The 21,670-nt window shown below is 35.7% G+C and overlaps 1 protein-coding gene across 7 annotated transcripts in view; it reads left to right on the top strand.

Annotated features, from left to right (window-relative positions):
* ADAM23 (ADAM metallopeptidase domain 23) overlaps nt 1-21,670 on the top strand; it is an 80,443-nt gene that overhangs the window by 15,795 nt on the left and 42,978 nt on the right. For all 7 annotated transcript variants that reach the window (XM_069022216.1, XM_069022222.1, XM_069022220.1 and 4 more), the window contains 9 exons: nt 6,983-7,046; nt 9,198-9,280; nt 10,010-10,073; nt 12,343-12,415; nt 12,916-12,989; nt 13,856-13,921; nt 16,841-16,912; nt 19,316-19,482; nt 21,412-21,496. In XM_069022216.1, the coding sequence (XP_068878317.1) occupies nt 6,983-7,046; nt 9,198-9,280; nt 10,010-10,073; nt 12,343-12,415; nt 12,916-12,989; nt 13,856-13,921; nt 16,841-16,912; nt 19,316-19,482; nt 21,412-21,496 (748 nt within the window). The remainder of the gene's footprint in view (nt 1-6,982; nt 7,047-9,197; nt 9,281-10,009; nt 10,074-12,342; nt 12,416-12,915; nt 12,990-13,855; nt 13,922-16,840; nt 16,913-19,315; nt 19,483-21,411; nt 21,497-21,670) is intronic.

Below are 21,670 nucleotides of genomic sequence, written 5' to 3'. Positions count from 1 at the left end.
GGGTATTAAATGGATCTTATAAGATACATAAGCTAAATTAAATGTGGTAATAATACTGTGAAAAGTTAAACTTTAGTCAGTTTTAAAAAATTTGTTACAGATGAAATGTAAGGAATTCAGTGTTAGGATTTTACAGCAATGTGTGTGCCCTCCTGTAAGTGCAGTCTTGAATTTCTCAGCTGTAGATAACAGGGCTTTACTTCCAGAGCTGGAGGCAACCTGTTAAAAATTATCATTTGTCTCAGTGGGCGTTCTGTGTGCAAAGTCTTAGGAGGCAGATGTGAAAACCTCTCGCCAGCCTCACAATAAAGAGTTCCTTTCTTATATCTAAATCTATCATCTCTCAGTTTAAAGCCATTCCCCCTTGTCCTATCTCCATATGTCCTTGTAAAAAGTACCATTTGTCAAACCACTTGCTTGTGGAGTGAAAACTTCATTCTGTGCACTCCTGATCCTGGATTTAATTAAGTGTGGATCTCTCATCCATCTGAACAGGATTTTGAATGTCTGTCAGCTGAGATGCAACCGCAGCCATTGGTTTGGTGGATTGTTAGGGTCAACAAGCCTTAGGAAGACAAATACACATCTGTGACAGTATGACAGTGCTGTAAAATTTGGTGTGGCAGGATGAGGATGTTGGTTGTCTCCTTCCTCCCATGTAACAGTTTCTGGTATCAAATGCAGTAGGAGGTTTGAAAGAAGGTGCTTCTCACAAAAATAATTAAAAGGTAAATTTTGTTACAGGACGCTGTACATATTAAACTATTTACAGGAATTGAAGTATTGGAAGAACTTACAGAAAAGAAATCTATTGAGAGCCATTGTAAAAAATTATACTAACTCTGGCTTATGAAGTCCTGGTGTCACAGATCACTGCGTGCTGAGAAGCTTCCTGAAAGATTGCTACACGTGTAGCACTGTTTGCCATCAGACAACACACTAAGCAGCTGTCTGACTTGATGTATCCTTTCTTAGGTTATGTTCTTACTCCCACATGTAACCACTGTACCCTGGCAATGGTGAAGAACGCTTGTCTTTCCACTTTAGTAGGTGTTTCAGTTGATTTCTGTTATGTTCCAGGTTTGTCAATAGTGAGATCTTTATGTTGAAGTGAATTCCTGGCATCACAGATTGTTTTGTAGGCAGACTGAAATCTTTGCATTTGGAGCTAGTATAAAGCCTGTGTATGCCTGGCATATGATTAAGTTCATCAAACAAGCCCCTAGAAGCCTCTACGACTGAATTTAACTTGATTCAATGACAGAGCTGAAGTTGCACAGTATAGTTCAACATGGAAGCATGAATTAAGGGAACCAAAATAAACTTTGAGTTTTCTGGAATGTACCTCTGATTCTGCTATAGTCGTTAATCTAATCTGAAGGTGCTCAAGTCAGCTCTCTGTAAGTATAAATAAGCTTATTCCACTCTTTTTTGGTATTAGAAATAAAATAATAATGGAAAAACTCCACATCCACATCTGGTTGGATTTTTCCTTCACAGAAAGAGTTGTTTTAAATAGGAGTGTTACCATTAGACACAAAGTATCAGAACATCTGGCACATTCAGTGAAGTGTTTAAGAGAAGAAACAAGTTTCTCTTGTATCTAAAAAACCATTTCTTTAAATGGGAGAAGCTTTAGCAAATATGGTTACCATTGGATGAGACCATTCTGGCAAAGATAGGTGGCAGCCCTTAATCTTACACTGCAGGTTAATAAAATTCTTACTGATAAGTTTTCCAAGCTGGTGAGGAAAGAAAAGGGATGAATTGAAAGGCAATACTGATTAAGTTTGGACAGTTGTTTAAATGAAATTTTTATTTTATCAGTTGTTCTTCTAGGAAACTTCTGTCATAACAAATTGCACTGAAGTGTTTTCCATGGTATAGAACTCATCTTCTGTAATATTGCCTAGCTGTTTGTGTTTTCATATCCTTGTGCATAGCACTTTTTAAAGTGATATCATCTTCAGCATAACTGTAAATGAAAATATGGTGGAAACTGACCAACACACTGTTAATATTCTGAAGAATTCTTCAAACTGCTGCCTTCAAAATGCTTGCTGAAGTAGCCAATAAAATACAGCATGTTCCATTCTCAAAGGGAGAGCTTGAGGACATAGCTAGAGAAACAATCGTGAATTTGAAACCCTTGAACTGACTCAGGGTTTCTTGCACTGAGGGAGGCAGACTGATCCAGAAAAAAAATATGGAGTTTTCTGCAGCATTCTATATGAGTATTTTAAACCATTCTGTTACATGCTTTTATGTCAGTCCTTTTTGGAGACCTATTCCCCATTTGAGGATCACGTAGGTAATTTCACTTTGTAAATTTGTGGTTAGGTCATCCTTTTCTCTGCCTCAAAGAGACAAATGAAGCAAAACCAAGAAACAATAGCAAGACCATGCAAGGAGTGATTTTTAAATAAGTGTACTGTTTACTGTAACAGAATCATTATGGTTTTAATAGCAGAAGTGAGTGAGGGCTTCCTTTGATTCCATAGTTATAAAAAAGTTAACCTATACATTTGCATCATCAGTTGTTTCTGCTAATTACTTGTAAACGCAATTGCTTGATCCACAGTATCGTGTTCTGATTTTTTAAGTTCCTTCAAGATAATATAAGAAATAGTAGTAAAACCTTGCTCTGTTTTAAGACAACAGTGAATGTTAGCAGTATATTTATTCCTTGGAGACAGTCTTACCAGAGCAGATTCAAAAACAACCGCCAAGTAAAGACTAATGTAAATTCATACTAGAAATTTAATAAATTCCCATAAGAACAGTGAGTTCAACAAAACTTCTGAATACAATTGAAACTGTTAATATAAACAAGGCTGTAGATAGGCCTTGCATTAGATGACAGTGCCTTGATCATCTAACAAAATGCTGCAGCAAGGTCTCTTTGTTTTTTCCATCTTTATGTGCTACTAAACTATATCTGTCAAATGGACAGAAACATCTGATGGGTGTTCTGTTAAATAATTCAACTAAACTAGGTTGCTCAGACACTGGTACTGAGCTTGAAACATTTCAGAATAGTTAATAAATTATTGCCTCATAATAGGTTAGTATAAAGATAATTGTAGAAGTATGCAAGAAAGGTAATTCTTGCTGTACTCTTATTTTCTGCAGGCTGTCTACTAGGTTCCTGGAAACTAATTTGCTTATTTGTATATGAGATGTCTTTTAGTCATTTCATAGCCTTTTCCTACCCAAATCAATTCTCTTCTTCAGGATAGTTAGATGCCAGCTGAGGTGAGCCAGCAGCTCTCTGCAGCTCTCCTGCTAATGAAAACATCAGCAGTGAAGTGTGTGCCAGAGAAGTGGATGTGAGTTCTTCAGAAAGCATCTGCTGCTTGCTTTAACAGCTGGCCTATGCCTTCAAAGGCAGCACCTACAGGGAATGGCATATCCCTTTGCTGCTTATTTTGCATTTCTCAGTGTAACTTGGACAGAAGGGCCGAGGAGCAGGACAGCTTAATAAGAAAATTATCTAACACAAACAAGGCAGGGTGGAAGGAACTGTAGAAAAGAACGCAGCAGACAAATTGTTTTGTCATGAGTTCATTCAACATGTTGCAGTTTGATGTGTTCATTGTAAAGGATCATACTAATGTCACTACCTAAATAGACTTTTGTCTGATGTGATCATGACTGACACTCGTTTCAGTTAAAGCTTGCACCGTTTCTGGTGCTCATTGTATTGAAAAATAAATTTGCTGTACTGGATGCAATACACAGTCCAGTGTAGATGAGATGCAAAGGTATTTTCTAAAACTCAGGTCTGCCTTTCAGAGGTAAATTTAGGAATTCTGTAGATGGTAACACAGGAAGAAGTTATTTTGTGCTGCGGAGACCCCTACTTTATGCATGAGTTCTGTGCCTCACTCCTCAAGCCAACTGTACTTCTACACGAGCTCTTGATCAGTGTATTCTAGGCCTTTCATTTGGATGCCACTTGCATAAAGAGCCCCATCACACCTCCTGGTGAAATTACAGTGCTCTTCTGTGTATGTCTTTTGTGTAGGAAAAAATGTTTGAAAGTTTTTTGGTTAAGCCTTCTTTTTTTGTTTTCCTTTTCCTTTAATAATTTCTTATGTCTTTGGACAAATTTTTCAGCATTAATAACAGGTAAAAGTTTTGGTAGGGGAAATTTGCAGTAGCGGTTTTATGTGTATTTTTACAGCGGTTGTTATTCCCGGAGTTTTAGCAAAAAATAGAATAAACTTCCTTACCCTTCCTGTCTTTTTTTGTGGCAGCAGTAGAACATTTTTGCCGAATTTTTCAGTCCTCAACTACTCTCTGCAATATCACATTTTTATACTAACCATTTATAAACAGAGTTACAGATGTGTTTGTACTGATTTTGATATGGATATAGAGGACAGGACTCAGAGTTATTATAGAAGCAACTGGTTGTGTGTACTAGCAAAGTTGTGTTGGAAAAAACCTGAAAACATAACTGTTCCTCTCCCATTTCCCCCTCTTTCTCTGAATAAGATCAACATTCTCTCAGATTAGCAGTATACATCGAGGGGTTTCTGAATGTGCTTGCAAGCAAGGTGTTCTTTTGGATGTTTGCTAGTTTAGACAGATACTTGAAATAAGAAAAAGTGATGTAAGGTAGCTGACAAAAATCAGGTACTTGCCCAGGTAGAGGCATACAGTTTAAGGAGTAGCTGACTGATTTTTTTTTTTTTTTTTTCAATGGAATGTTCAAAATTCTTGCTGTCCTGAGGGAAATGTTAAGAGAAAAATGCCGTTGCATAACCTTGGTGATTGTGTGGCAAGCTTAAAAACATAATAATGACCAGAAATTAGTGATGAACACCCTGTTCCAGCCTAGTGTGAGAAACAATTTTGTGAAATCCAAAAGTTTTATAAAAGATTTTCTACTCCACCTTCTAGGTGGTGGATACTGTGTTACATTTGGCGAAAGGGTGCTTCACAAATTAAAGGTGCATTTTGTTTACAGCGTGGCATTTGGGAATGTCTTGGGGTGACTTGATGTTGTATTCCCTGTTGCTGCTCTATGCCCAGAAATTAGTTTTATGCCTTTCTATGCTTTTAAACTGAGCCTGAGCAGAGAGAGAGAAAACTGAGCAAACTTCTCAAAGCAGTGCTTTTCAAGGACAGACAGAGAATAACACACTCTGGCTCTACATTTTTTTTTACTGCTGCTGCTGGGCTGTGGGGAGAGGAGCGGAGAAGCACCCTGCTTGCTTGTTCAGCCAGTTTTTCGGGGTTTTTTTTCCTCCAGAGAGTTGAACTTTGTTTTTCCTGGAATTTTGGATTTTTTCCCTTTTTCTGCTGGACTGCTTCAATATCAACACATCAGGAGACTTTCCACTGAGCACAGAGGGCCTGGCCCTGGGCCAAGTCCCAGCTCCGAGGAGGAGGGAGACCAAAGGGAGGACTTCAACATTTTCCCAAGTTTTTTCTCCACAGAGAGAGATTTTGTTATTTACCAGTATTATCCTTTTCCTGTGTGTTTGCTAAATAAATAGTTTTTATCTCTTTCACTTTCCTTCAAGGAAGAAGTTTTTTTTCCTGAACCTGGTGGGGAAGGGGTGGTTTTTAACCTGCCCTCTCTCAGAGGATGTATTTCTAAATTTGGCCAAACCAGCACAGGGAAGTATATCATGAACAGCAGGCCTTAATTTTCTTTGGAGGGCATTTGTTCAGCATGGAGAATTTCATTGATGTGCTTTGTATCCTGCAGATCCCAAAGGTCCATATTGGAGCTGTCTGGCACCAGCTCTGTTGGACATGGGGGAAGCTCCTAGCAGCTTCTCAGAGAGCCACTCCTATACCCCCCCACTACCAAAGCCTTGTCACACAGACCCAACACATGTTGGAAAGTCAGGGATGAGAAAAGTGTAGAGTCTACTGGAAAACTCTGTCTGCATCCTTGCTTTGTACATGTAATATATGTGTATATACATATAGGAGTTTTCCATCGTAAGTATTCCATGTTAGATACCTATCATGTGTGACACTGTATTTGGACACTACCCAAATAGGGATTTCCTTGGCATTGGAAGTAATGAGAAGCTAAAGAATGGAAAAGGTTGGCAGATGAACCTTTTCTTTTTTTTTTCACTTGTAAGGGTACATTAGAGGCTTCAAAAATGCTAAGAATTCTGGATCACATTAAGTAAAATGCTTATCTTGCATGTTTGGTGGCACCAGTTAACATCTTTAATTGCTTTGCTCTCCCTGGGCGCTATGCTGCAACCCTTATTGTAATGGGGTGAGATGTGAATGGGGCATTGAGGTTATTGCAGGATGTGTACAGCCTGGCTAAGCTTAGTTAAAAAAAAATAAATCTGAACTGTAAATTACACATTATGGAAAATTTTTATGCTTCAGGAATTTTTCTTGCCAGAGTTAGGAAGAAAATAAGAATGAGAAATGTATCTGAAAACAAAAAGTGAAAGTGAGAAAAGGGGTAGTATGGAGTGTGTTTTGGGTTGTGCTTTGTGTGTTTTCTTTTAAGGCACATGACTGCTTTTGGAAAAAAAATTGAGTATTTGCAGTTTGTGAAAGTGTTTATACATTCTTGTCTTCGTAACAATGATGTATTTATTTGTTCAGCCTTACATATTTTAGATAAAATGTAAAACTTATTTGAAAATGGTGATGAACTAAACATACATTTACTGTCAGCAAGCAATGTTCTAAAGCCATGGGTTTGGATATTTTTTTTTTTTTTTCATATTTAGAAGGCTGGTAATCTATTTGTAGAGCTAAAATACAAGGGATTAGATTGCAGAATGAAATTTCCCCTTCTGTACCCCACTTTGACTGCCAGTGTACCATCAAACCATTTACTGAACACAAACTGCTTGGTTTTTTTTAAACTAATGTACAAGGAAAATAAAAATAGGTTGAAAATGCTAACAAAAAACCCCAAACCTACCCATAACAGTAGAGAGAGTACTCAGATTTTTCTCATCTTTATTTATCCTTTCTTTAACAGTGACTTGTTATCTTCCAATTATGTGGAGATTCACTATGAAGATGGAAAACCAAAATTTTCTAAGGTATTGTGTTCTTAAATTGTCTTTCTGAGGGAACAATGCCAATAAAATATTAAAATAGAAAAGAGAAAAAAAAGTTTTGCATGACTTAAAAACATCAGAAGTGTTTTTCCACACACAGACCGTAACTGTGATCTCATCTTGTACAGATATCTCAGTAATACAAGAGGAATTGTACAAAAAAGGGAAGCTGTGCTTTGGAGCGAGGAGTAGGCATTTGTAGGTGGTAGTTGTGAAGGTGATCCATTACTGCCAGAACAATTACATCTTGTAAAATACAGGAGGTGGAGGGGTTGAAGTCACCATCAGATTAGTCTTAATTAATTATTTATGTGTCCTTAGCACAAAGTGCAAGGAGAAAAAATAAGGGTAATGTAAGACATTGAAACTAACCTAATAATCTTGCAGTGACTTTTTTTTGCAGGAATTATACAGTGACACAGAAAATGAAAGATTTAACTGAAATTTTAACCTCTGGAGTTACTACAAAATCAGCATATTTCTAGACATCCAATTAATTTTGTTTGTCAGACTAGCTCCCAAATTGATTTCAGTGCCATAGACTATTGATCCAAAGCCAGATTGAAGTTCTGCAAGGTAGTTCAGCTACAAAGGAACAAGATCAGTCTTTTTGTTTGTTTTTAGTAGCAAAATGAGGACTGGAAGGTTCCTAGGAAGGTTGTAAACCACATTTTCAGGGAATTACTTTTTTCATATTTGGTAGAAATGGCAAAATATTTCTTGAAAACTATTATGTGTGAATTATATCTGTATTTAGAGTGGAGGCAAGAGAGCATTCCAGTCGTATTCATGTCTTCAGAAACTCTGGACTGTTGTTTGTGCAAGTATCAGATATCTGGTTTATTATTTTGCCCTTGCTATAGAGAATCTCAAAATAATACATGGCAGATTAGGGCAGAATTAAACAATTACATTGCAATGTAATTACTGAAATATGCTGTTTTGTTTTCTTCCACTGAAGAAGAAAAATAGTTTCATGTTACATACAAAGGAAGTTGTTTCATTAAGACTCAGTGTTCTGCAGAATAGGCAAAAATGGTAAATGATGCAAGAAAACAATTCCCTCTGGCATTTAGACAAGCTCATGCAATTGTCAGCTGCAGCACTAGCATTGAGCACTGCGGTTGCTGAATCATGAATCTGACTGGAAAATTATATTAGAACTTCAGACTCAGCAAATGGGCTACCTTTGCATGCTGCAGTAACTTGATCCAAACTTCCTAGGGGATGTTTTCTGAATTGTTTTATTTAGCAGCAATAATGGAGCTCCTGAGGTCACGTTAATCTGTAAAAAGCTTCATTATAGATAGTAAAAAAAACCCCAAATCCCCACATAATTTGTGTAGGAGGTCAAATAAGGACTATATCCTGGTCTTTTGCAGTGTCTTATAAAACTTTTTAGGCCTAAGGTAGTTTTGTTTCCTGATGTGGTTCTAAACAAGTGAGATTGCAATGAAAAGTACTGTATTTTCTAGAAAGAGGTAGTTAATTACAAAGATGACTGAAGAACAAACAGCAATTTCTTTACTCAGGTGATCATCTTTAAACAAAAAAAATATTGAAAAGTTTTATGTGAGAAAGAGAATCAAGTTTAGCTGTTAAAAAACATGTTTTATGCATTCTCACTGATGGAAGGGTAAACACATAGTGAGTGCTTTCTGTGTAGTACTTTCATTTAATTATACACAATAACTTGTAAGGAATTTAAATCAGAACCTGAATAACTCATTAAATAAGATGCAAAATGGAAATAATGCTGTCATAGATAAAAAGCATTTACATTTTTTGTATCTTCTTGAGTTATAATAATTGCATAAAGAATGGGTTCAATATGCATGTTGGAGTTCAAATGACGTGACACAAGAATTAAAAATGGTTTTATGATGAATAGTAGGTTTTTCAAACAATGGGTGAGAAACAACCACACTTCAGGGTTTTTACTAACATTTTTTGAGAATACTTTTTCTTTTTAGTTTAGCTGAGCTTCTTGCTGATAGACAATAAAGAAAACTACTTAAATGAGGTAAATGTGTATTGTTACTGTTAGATTTTTTTTTTGCATTGGTTTTAAGCAACAGACATTAAATCAGGATAATTTTGTGTGTGTGATTGTTTGTTTTTAAAAATTATTAGGGGGGAGAGCATTGTTACTACCATGGAAATATCAGAGGTGTCAAGGATTCCAAAGTTGCTCTTTCAACTTGTAATGGACTTCAGTAAGTACATGGTCTCATTTTTTAAACAAGGCTACAACTAATTATTATTCTTTAATATTGTCTCTTAATATGGGAGGAACTGAAACACTACAGGCTCAAAGATTTCTTGATGTTTTGAAAACACTACAGGCTCAAAGATTTCTTGATGTTTTGAAAAGTCAGTACCAGCTATGCCAAACTGCTAGCAATTTTTCTTAGTATCACTGAAATCATGTTTTGATTCTGTCTCACAAACCTTTGAATTTAGTAAGTGCAGGTAAATATTTCCCCAGATGACTTATTATGGTAAAGGATAAACAAGAATTATATTTCAGCATGCTCAGTATTCATGTATGATTCTGTCATAGAAAAATGGATCTTTTTGTTAGATTGTACAAGCTAAAAAATACAAGAAATTAGCATTAGTTACTGCTAAGTGCAACTCAGCTGTTGATTGCATTTTGCCTGCTCAGGGTGTGTCTTAGAACTTCCTTTTTCCAAGGTCAAATCTTTTTTGGTACTTCATCATTGCATTGCCATTACATTTACTGTTAGTCCATTAAAATGTGCCAGATATCTTAAAAATCCCTCAATCTTGGCTTTAGCTACATGTGATAGTAATGAATATATATTAAATATTGATCAGTTTTTCAGCCCTAAGTTTGGTTTTGTCTTACCAAAATTCAAATCCTGGAGTCAAACTGATTGCCTTGTAATCCTAAATATCACTTCTTTTTCTCCATGTTCTAGTGGCATGTTTGAAGATAGTACTTATTTGTACTTGATAGAACCGATGGATCTGACCCACACGGCAGTAAGTTTATTTTTGTCTAATTTATTTGGTTTGGAAGAGACCTCAAGGAATAGCAAATAAAAGCATTAGATTAAATCAATGAATATGTCTCATGCATTCATATGGAAATGAAAAGTATTTTAAAACACTTAATTTGAATTTGTTTAAGGTAGCAAATGTGTAATTATGATTTACCTACAATTTTTCTCTGCTTTTCTTTAATCTTTTGTTTCCTACTTGCTGTTGATCATTTAGATGCTGGGAGTAGACAAATAAAACTGTTTCCATAACACATGGTAATGGACTGTCAAAAAGCATTTATCAATTTGCTCTAGTACTTGAACTAAAGTGTTTATAAATTCATTTAAGGGATCTCTGGAACTCATTTATACATTCCTCTCTAAATAGTTGCATCAGATTGCTCTTGGTCTGCCATGATTCTACAAAATGTGAAATTAAGTAGATAATTACATCTGGGTATCTTACACTTTGTATGTCTTAAGTCAGTGGTCATTGTATAGCTTAAATGATTGTGATCCAGCATATTCAGATAGAAGATTATGCTGGATCAGCATGTAGGACTGCATTTATGCAAGTATTTTGCTATTATTATTTTTGTGTCTCATGTGTGCAACCGTTTCTAAAACTTTAGCTGTTGATACAGCTGACACAATTTCACAGACAGTAGTAAAACTAGGTATATTTCTAACTTCTGAATGATTCAAATATTTGAGTGATTTTCAGTGAAATGATTTTGCAACATTGAGACAGAGAATTCTTAAGGTTTGTGTCCTGCTTGGTCTGTAGGATATATTGCAGATGCTGTGCCACAGTTCTCAAGCTTGTCTCACTCTAGTATGTATATGACAGTATATGCACAGTATGTGACAAATAATTAATGCTGCAGAACCAATATGTTTTAGTGACTGTAAAGCTGAAATTAGAGTCTGAATAAAGATCTGCAAAATCATTGGCTGATCCTGTCAAAGAAAATGGATCAACATTCAGAGGACTCGGTATCATTTGGACAGTCAGTTATTGGACTATAAATGAAACTCCAGAGGCATGGCAAAATATTACATCCAAAAGAATCAAGTCCCTCCAGGAACAACAGTATGTGCTGTGTGTCTGTGTTTGATGCACATGTTCATAAAGGTTGTAATTCTAAAAACTGACAACACAGACTCAGTAAATTAATGAAGACTGCATTTATACAAGGGTATCCATATAGTCAGAAGAAGAAAATTTGACTAAACTGTTTTCTTGCCTGGGTGAACAAAGGAAACCAGGATGTCTCTCTGAGTGGTATTTCAGTAAAAATTATAAGTAGAGCAAAAGTTCTGGTTATAAAAGTGAGATACCATTTGCCAACTCAAGGTTTCAAGTTGAACTCTAAATGATAAGAAAACAGATGAGATGCCTAATTTTCTCAAAACTACTGAAAATAATACAGCCACAGAGAGCTTTTGGGGGCTCATTTTTTGATTGCAGTATGTGAGATAAATATCTTGAACACAGCCTTCAGCACGTAGTTTATTCAGCTTGATTAATAATCTTAACTATAGTAGATACTATAGAAAACATCCTCTCCTTCCCCCCAAAATCCAGCAAATATATTCAGTATTGTCCTTCAGTGTGCTATGTATTTGTTATGGAAGTTACAGAACAGTAGAATCCTACCCTTTGAAAAGAGTCGCTTGTTTTGGCAGACTGCAGAGGAAGTGTTACGGGAGAAAGGAGTTGTTTTCTAGAGTAGGTACTCAATTGTGATAATTTGGGGTGTGTCAGACTTTTAAAGAAAATATGCATTAAAAATCTTGTCCTTTTTAAGTGTGGAGTGCACCAATAAAACAGGATGAAATAATCATCTTAAGGATAGTATATTGATTGGTTTCTTGCAACTTGCTGTAATTAGATAGGATTTTTTTCATAAGTAGTAATAGTTGCTCATCTGTGGGAGGAAGATTTCAACCAGATATAGACTTTCTAATTTGATTTATTGGAATAAATTATCTGTGTTCTCTAATGCTTTTAAAGGACTTTTTTAAGGTAATCTCAAAGACATCTGTGACACTTATGTTTTGTAGACTGGTCAATTTGCTGAAGCAGAGATGCTCTATGATTTGCTCAGGACTGCAAATAGATTGCTTCAAATTAGTATAGCCAAATTGGTACTATGGTTGCTGTGTTTTATACAAAAAATAATAAAAACTATAAATACTGAAAGAAGTGCCATTTTTTCACTTAATATTATTAATTAGAAGAAAATGTCACTTATTTTTCTTGTCAGGAAAGTAAAAGCAGGCCACATATCATCCAAAGAACTTATGGAACACAAGCTTCCAAGCAGTTGCAGGACCTTGGTATGTTTTTGCTTATGTTCTGAGTTTTTAAATATTGGAAATAATTGTATCTATAACTTCGAAAATTGGAATATTAGGCTAGCAGTGTTTATAAAATTGCTGATTATTTAGAAAATCTTGAAAAATAGACACTAACCTGACTTTTTTCACAATTATTGCGATGGAATTTATATTTTTCAAAGAGCAGCTGTAAGATTTTCATCCACAGACCTCTATTTAGCTTTCCTCTGAAAATCACTAAATTTAATCAGTGATATTAATGTTATTGAGGCAATGAGATGGAAGAAAATGTATATTCTAAGCCCAGGTTACCTCTCCTTGCATGCTTTAAGATTTCTGAATTACTTGAGTTTTGATATGTTTTATGTACTTTAAAAAATGAGCTTTTGAATAGTGAGGGTGGTTTGGATTTTGGTGATCTTAATCTACTTTTGGTTTGGACAGTGTACATAATTAGTTTAAAATAATGCCATGAAATTCTTAAATTGTAATTTTTACAGAGACTGACTCTAGTTCTGAATGGCCCTTTCTGTCTGAACTGCAGTGGCTGAGGAGACGGAGAAGAAAGAGAGCAGTAAGTAGAAGAATGACCCTGAGTTAAGACCCTTTATAAACCCAAACTCACTAATTTCTGTATTTTTTAATGTCAAGAGAACGTAGGCTTTAGGAAACAAGTATTTTTAGAAGCTTAATATTGTCACATAATATAATTATCAAATGAGAAAACAATATTTTTCTTCAAAAATAGAATATTTAGAAGAAAGTTGATAAACTTTCTAAAGTGACAGCAATGATATGCATCAATTAAATCAAAATTTAGTAGTGAAAATTATTTTAGAATTTTAAGGTTTTTGTCTGCTTGAGAATAAAGAATAATTTTGAATGAACTCTTGCTACTTTGTAGATATCTGACCTTATTGTCACTTGGCTCATTAAGTAGCATGATTAAATCAAAAATCCGAATGAGGACACCCAGAACTGGGTTATTGCGAGAACGTAAGTGGGCAGTCCTCATGATCTTCACATGCATATGTATGAGTTAGGGGAATAATTGAGTTAAAGAAGATTAATCTGTATTTCTTCACTGAGTTGCACAATCCACACCATATTTTTGAGGGTGTATATATTTTTAGTAACTTCCTTTCTCATTAAATCTGTGGTGAATAGTACATAACGAAAGGAGGAGGGAAGCAGTAGGGCTGTCTGCACTGAACCAAAGAGAGTAGAACCTGAACATTCTTGATGATGTGCCTCAGATTTTCAGCCTGAGTTACTGGGGCTGTGATTCTTTACCCTACTTGCATTTCTCACCCAGTTTACCAGTTTACATACCTTACACAATATCTTCTTAATATGTATCTATAATAAAAATCAGCCACAGTTATTTTTGAAAATCACTACATCTTCATGATTTCTCAAAGCATTTCTTTAATTCCTTAGTTATCTCGTGGTGTCTTTGAAGAGATGAAATATCTGGAGCTCATGATAGTCAATGACCATAAAATGGTAAGTATAGCAATTCAGTGGTGATCTTCGTTTTGGTGACAGTTTGTAGGCTGATGTACAGCGCTGTGCTGCATCAGCTATTTTTGGGCCCAGGATTTAGTTTATCAGCAGCTATTAACATTTGTACTGTAAGACACACTGTAGGCCATAATACCTAATGAAGCTTAATGTTACCTAAGATTTTCTGTGGCAATTATATATTCAAAATGAATCTGGAACACTTTGGTATCATATGGATAAATTATTATGCCCATAACCAACCAAGTAAAGCAACAAAACATTTATGTCCAGAACAAACACACAAAATGTTCTAAAATTACATCCTATCTTTGAAGTTATATGGAAAGAAATCAGAATTTGTTACCTTTGAGTTTCATTTTACTAATTTAAATTTTAATGCAGCAAAACATATAGACAGAACTCTGATTGTTCTTCCTGACTATTCCATACTTATAAACAGGATTCATAATGAAGTGCAAGGTAAGTTGTTTGTTTGATTCAAAAAGTGTTTGTCATTAAAAAACCCCCCAGAATGGGTGGGGGGAGGAAAGCCCAATTCTTTCCCCTTTTTGTCTTGAGGGATGACTGGAAAAAGTCAGACTAAGTGACATTTGTTGTAAGCAAGACTTTTTTTTTTTAAATTGAAGTCTGTTGATACAATAGTTTTCACTTATTTTATTTGCCAGTAAAGAGGTTTTTCATCTCTCACCCTGCTGCAAGTTTCCCAGTGCTTTATGGGGTTGTGGGCTCTTTGGTCAGCACTGAAGGATGATATTTAAGAGCAAGATATAGAAATAGAAGATATCAGAACAGGGTGCAGTAATTCATACTTGTTCCATTGCTGCATAGACAGATAATGTACCCTTCCCTCATCTGTATAATAAATCATAGAAGTAGTCTGGGCAAAAATAACCTGTATTTTATCTGTGTTCATTTAGCACTGTGGAGGGAATTTGAATGGGTGGAAAATGTAGGACAGAAATTTCTTGAGCTGTTTTCATTTGCAAAGCCACCTAGTAGGAAACTACACTAAGGGTGTTCATGTGTTAGTTGTTTAACACAGTAACTGAAGTTATGGCCGTTTTGTTGTCTTGTTTGATGTCTATGGTTGGTGCTCCTTATGAAGAGAAAATATTCCTATGTCTGTCTCTTTCCCCTGGCCTCTTGTATTACTGATGTGCTTAAAGGTGTTCACTACACCTGTTACAGACACTAACTGTTGTCTCCTCTCACGCTTAATTTGTTAGAGCTTCAGAGCACAAGATTTTTTGCTTCATAGTTATCAGTAACTTAGAAGCAGATAATAATTCTTTTCAAAGAATAAAGCAGATATACTTAGGGAAGTGTTCACACTTAGGGGTCTTGTCCTGCCAGTCCAGGAGCTCACTAAATGTACTTTCAAGGTTTTCTGTTTACCAGGAGAGGGCAGGTTTCCCCTGCAGCAAAGGTCTTTGTTGGAAGAAGTACCTTAAACCACATGGATTGTTGTGTTAAATAGTTAATACTGTGTATTTTCACAACATCTCCTTTCCTCTAGCAATAAAGATACCTCAACATATTTAATTAGGCTGTTGCACTTTTTACTGGTTTAGATTAATTTCTTTTAGGATCTATGTTTAACCACATTATGTGGTGTATTGCTATTGATATTAGCATTTTAATACTGTGTTGAAAACCAAGAACATTTTCCAAAGCACACTATTTTACCTTCCCACTTCTGGAAAGGTTTGGGATTGGCTCAAAACAAAAAGCCAAAGCCACCCTTTCCCCCTTTCCCACTGTCATTGTTCTCTGGGGAGCAATCTCGTGGTATAATGTACAGTGTACATCCTAGGCACCTACTAGCACCGTACCTGAGAGCAGCTGCTCAGTTGCTCAGAGAAGAGGCAGGCCCTCTTGTTCCAAAGCCTCTTTTTAAGTACAGTGTTTCATAGAATAGCTGACACTTCCATAGAACACTGAGGCAATGAGACTTGTTGCTTTTAACAAGTAGTTGAAATTAGTAAGAGTTTTTTGATAAAGGCTTTTTTTCCCTGTTCTAAGTAATTTCACGTTCATTTTCTGTGAAATTTTGAAGACCTATTTTTCCTATCTGCAAATCATACTATGTAATGTAATCTTGGTTTATAATTTTACAGTTTCTTGAAAGTCATATGGATTCATGTTCAGGTATCATAGCTGCATCTTTAAAAAATTTGACTTGGAACAGAAGGGGCTTGTGAGGCAGGATGAGGAAAGACATGAAAACATTGTAATGACATGCACATATATTATGAAGCAAACTTGTAATACAGCTCATGTAAGTCTATAAAAATAGAAAAAAATTGAAGTTAGAATTTAAGATACTCAGCTTAACTCTTTTCATGTTCAAACACGTATTTACTTTTCCCATGCACTCCCTCTTCCATTTTGTCTTTTGCTATAACTACTGCTACATGTCACAAAAGTATTGTGCTGTTGCAGAAAAGGATGCCTTTGCAAAGAGCTCTGCACAGGACAAGTGGTAAATGCTTCATCTTCATGTCTTATAATTAAAGTGATGGAATGTGGCTACTACAGTCAGATATGTAACTCATCAGGTTAGGCAGTTTTAATGGGTACAGCATCCTCTCAATTTTGAGCTCATGTTTATGTTCATGTTTACCTGTAATTTTGTCTTAAACATTTGAAGTCTGATTCTAAACAAAGTATTTCTTGTGGTTAAATGCTCCTTTTACGGTTGGGAAAGGCTGCCTATCATAAATGGCTTCCTTTATCTTCCAGGGATTCTTGAATATGAGATATAGGCTGTGATCTGAAAAGTTTTTTGAGTTTTTCCCTTACTTTCTTAAAATATTAAATTTCCTTTCATGTTGTAAAAATAAAGTATTAGTAATAAATATTTAAGTTCTCACTGTGTTCTACTTTCTCTTCTTTTAGTTCAAAAGGCACCGTTCTTCAACTGCATACACAAACAATTTTGCAAAGTCTGTGGTAAACCTTGTAGATGCTGTAAGTATCAATGTTTCTTCTGAAAACTGATTCACTGACTTTTACTTTAGCACTGTATTAAAAATGCTATCATTTTCAGAACCCGAATTTCAATTACACTTTAAAGTGCATTTCCAGTTCCTCTGCAGAAGAATAGCCTGGGGTGAATGTATAAGTAACTACCAGGTTATCTGTGGCATTTTTCTTAAAGCTTGCAACTGTCAGAGTTTGCCCTTGGCAGGGGTGATTTCAGTATGTGTCACCAATTAAGAATGAGATTTAATCAAATTTAGATTTGTGAAACAAATCTAACCACAAGTGATTGAAACTGCAAGCATAGGTCACAAAGGATACGTATATCTATTGTGAGAAAAAGTGAGTGTGAATAAAAAATTCTCCTTCATAAATCTTTATTTATAGCTTAAAAACAAACAAAATGCCATTGTGGTACATTATAAATGGGTGGAAGTGACACAGATACAAGAATGGTATCTGTGACTAAATTTAGAACAATTTTGTAATATGCAACAGCATATAAACTAAAAGTAATATTTGTGGTAAAATTAATTTGGTTTTTTTTTCCTCTTTTTGGTACACATATAATGACCACACAGATTTCAGAGCTCTGTCTGTAGTGAAAACAGGATAGATTCTCTAGTAGTGATGAATACAAAGGCTACCAAATGCTGACTCTGAGTCCCTTTTCCATGGGACATTATTGGTACCTGTGGAACTGTGTGATACGATTCAGTGCAAAACACTGTCAACAGTTTGTTTGGCTCAGAGGAAACAATGCAGTACTTGCTCTTACATAGGAAGTGTACTGGATGTATATTGAAAATTTAGGTGAATATATTTATAGTACATGAAATACCAGAAGTCTTTTGGAATATTTTTCTGTAATGATCTGTACATGCCAGTAGCCTAAAGAAAAGTTACTAGAGCAGATAAAAATGTAAATAATTGTAGTATTTATGTTGCACATTTCCAAAGAAAAGGTAGCATCTTTTTTTTTCTCACCTGATCATTATTTCTTTGTCTTTCTTCTGTGTTTTAACAGAAGTTATTTAATCTGTCTTTTCTTTCCCTATTATATCTATTTTTTCCATTTTTATCTGTGTGTATGCAAAAACATCAAGCTTCATTCTTGAGTAGAATTCATTCCCCTCACAGAGATCTTACAAAAGGACGTATAAATGGCTTTTTCTTTAAATAAAGCGTGAAAAGGAGCAGAACATTCTGCTTTGTTATTCCCTTGTGTCCATAGGGTGTGGGCTGTATTTCTTACTGATTTATTGTTGGGGAAAGGATATTGGCTTTCAGAGGCCTTCAGGTTCTCTGCCTCCCCTTCCATTCTTTTGTTGCTGTTTGCTTCAGGAATTACAGTTTTCCTCTCAGCAAACAGAAGTCTTTATTGACCCACCTCTATGTCATTTCAGGTGGTTTAATTTTACTGGTTTTTCTCATGTTGTAAACCATTTTCTGTGTATGTTCTCAGCTTGTCTCCCTCAGATTGAAGCATGCTAATACTCTTTTCCTTCAAGGGTCTTGGACAAAACTGAGCTTAGCTGGTTGCTATCTCTCATTTTTGTATTTGTCTTTGTTTTCCAAGCTGAATATTATACATTGACTTTTTAATAAGGATGATGCTGCCCTGATACAAAACTGGGTTTCTGGTCAGGGTGAATAAGGAATGCATCTTTTATTGATCTGCAAGTTCTGCATGACCTTAGTTAATAAACTTTGATATTTTTTTAACTGAACCTAAAGACAGCAGCAGTTTTATGTCAGAATCAAGTATCATGCACAATGTTAAAATGCATATTTTAAAACTGTTTTGTTATTATTGAGGCCTGATTGTTGTTTCCTTGTCTGTTGCTACAGTAACATTAAAATTTATAGAAAAATCAATATTTTTACTTAATTCCACTCAAGCAATGTGAGAATTAAGTGATCATACTATATAAATGGAAATCAAGCATTAATTAAATTTTGGATTTATTGGAAAATGGAGAAATTATTTAATCTCAACTTAAAAATTGCCTTCAGCTACTTTTTGAGATCAGTCTTTTCTTTTTCTTTGAGATCACCCAGTGTACCTTTACATTTCTTCTTTGCTGATTTTTTTACAGGTTTTCTGCAAAACTCAGTGGCAAAATTATTTGCCATGAGAATTTTAAAGAAAATGGAATGGCTCAAAAAAAAAAAAAAGAGCAGCAAGGGTTGTTTGTTTCCTTCTAAAACATAAAATTTAAGTTGATCAAAATATTAGCTTTTAGGAAATGCAAGGCATTACCAGCTAACTGTTTCCCCATGTTTTCCTCCTGCTTTATCCCTCTTGTCCTTCCGCTTTACTCTTACTGGCTAACTGTGCATGTCTGACCCAGTGTTCTACTCCTGTGCCTGTCCTGTCTCTGCCCTCAGATATACAAGGAACAGCTGAACACCAGGGTGGTTCTCGTTGCTGTGGAAACTTGGACAGACAGAGATCGCATTAATATTCACCCTGACCCTCTGCAGATGCTCCACGACTTCTCCAAGTACCGGCAGCACTACATCAAGCAGCACGCTGATGCTGTGCACCTGCTCTCGTATGTACCCTTTGCAATGGCTTAGAATGTTACTTCCTGTCTACTGCTTTTGTCTACTTGTCTCTTCTTTCGTACTTTTTTGCTTGGTATTCTGTATATCAATCAACCTCTGCCTTCCTTAGGACGCTTAATCCATATTTAACACCTGTTTTTAATAGGTGTAGTATATACCGTGATCATGTTGATATACATATCTATAATGATATTTGAATGTCTTTGCAACCTGGAGACAGTGTCACATTTGAAGTGTCTTTTGATGAGCCCTTGAGGACACTTAGCTTTGCCAATCAGGTGTTTAAGGTACTGCTTTTCCAGTTATGATCAGGAGAGGGCAGAGCTGACAGGATTATGTGTTGCCACAAGAGTATTCCAGTTAGTATATTTATTCACACATGTAGCTGCAGTGATGATTTGTTAATGGAAGGGCTTCTCCTTTAGAGCTGTAATGAATTGTTCTGAGACACAATGCATTTTGAGGGGAAATTCCACTTGCATCATTAGGCACGACTTCAGCCTTGAACAAGTATTATTTTACTTCATGGCATTGTAAGCAAAGAGGAGAAAATATGTTCCCCTGTGCAGTATGAAGATCTTAAGCTGTCTCCCAGCAGCATGACATACTGTGAAGATGGAGTAACTAGTGTCTTCCATGGGATTCTCCTGTAGTTCATCTTCTGCAGAAGATGATATAAATAAGGGTTGAAGAATTTCCTCCAGATTTCCTTACTACAGGCATTGCAATACAATGCTGATTGTGTTCTTCATAATACAGGCGAAGTGCTGCTGACATGCACTCTTAGTGACTTCAATGCATATGTTTTGTGTCACCTGCTGAAGAGTTTGCCATGGTGAAAGGTACCAAATCCAACCTGAAATACAGGAAATTCCATTTAAACATGGGAGAAAAAAAAACCTTTCACTGTGAAGGTGGTCAGATGCTGAAACTCTCTGCAGCACAGAGAGGCTGAGTGCCCGTGCTTGGAGATTTTCCAAAGTCAATGGAACATGGTGTGCACCAGCTGAGCCTCCTTGCAGCTGGGGGGATGAACTAGACCATTTCCAGAAGTGCCTGTCAAGCTCAGCCCTTACTACAGTCCTGTCTGTTGTAAAGCCTCTGGCTGTACGTGTTTAATTAAACTGCAGTCTGAAAGCTCTGATGGGTGTTAGAATGTTCTGAAAAATAAGTATGTACCTGTATGGAGTATCCTGTCATTTAAAAAAGACTCCATTAATTTTCAAAGGTTAGGTCATTTGTACTCCATGCAGGGTCACTGTAGGTTGTTTGTAGGCTGTGTAGGTTTGTTATGACGACTCTGGAGTTAAAATAGTAATTTTAGTAATTCATAGTAAGTTATAGGCATTTTATTGAATAATTAGGTCTTCCAGATTACATTACTTAATTATTTGGGGCTTATTAACAGTAAAAGAAAGGAGGCAGGGTTAAAGCACGGTATTAAATTACTTTCCCTTTAGGTATACTTCTCAGTCTTTTCATTTGGAGTTGAAACTAGAACTTAAATTGGTTTGGATTAAGATCATAGTTTAAAAAGTTCTCAATACTGATACATTTCAGAATTTAATTCCTTCCTGACAGATCATAAATTGGAATATATTGTTAACTTTTAAAAGGAATGTTATTACTCTTGTCTTAGGAGTCTGGCACTCAAGCTTTCTGTGCTTGGTTTGTTTTGTGGGTTAAGACTGATTCTGGCTCTACAAGAGAAAAATAGTCTTTTTGTCAAAGCTTATATATATATAATCACCTCTTTCAGTGTTGGTGTTCTGTTTGTAAACTTGCAGTTGCTTTTTATGCTAGAAGTAGATGAATGTACATGCAATCTATCATGGCATGTGTGAGGGTATGGTCTTTCAATAAGCTCTTGGTGCCCAATGTCAATGTGTTATATTTTCTTCATTTTTATTTGTAAGGAATGTGACATTTCATTACAAAAGGAGCAGCTTAAGTTACTTTGGAGGGGTTTGCTCTGTGGCCAGAGGAGTAGGAGTGAATGAGGTAATTTTTTTTTTTCCATGACTAAAGTGAAGTAAAGTAGAATCTCTACATTATAATCTCAACAGTTTATATGTTTCAGTATTCAGGGCTTTAAAGATAACTTAAATATTAAAAAGTTAGGATTCTCACAGCCAGCCTGCCTTGATCATCATCAAACTACTGCTCAGAGTGCTC

This window comes from Aphelocoma coerulescens, chromosome 7 (genome assembly GCF_041296385.1).
Source record: "Aphelocoma coerulescens isolate FSJ_1873_10779 chromosome 7, UR_Acoe_1.0, whole genome shotgun sequence".
Lineage (NCBI taxonomy): Eukaryota > Metazoa > Chordata > Aves > Passeriformes > Corvidae > Aphelocoma > Aphelocoma coerulescens.
The sequence above is the reverse complement of the archived record's forward strand: the minus strand, read 5'-3'. Positions and strand labels throughout refer to the sequence as shown.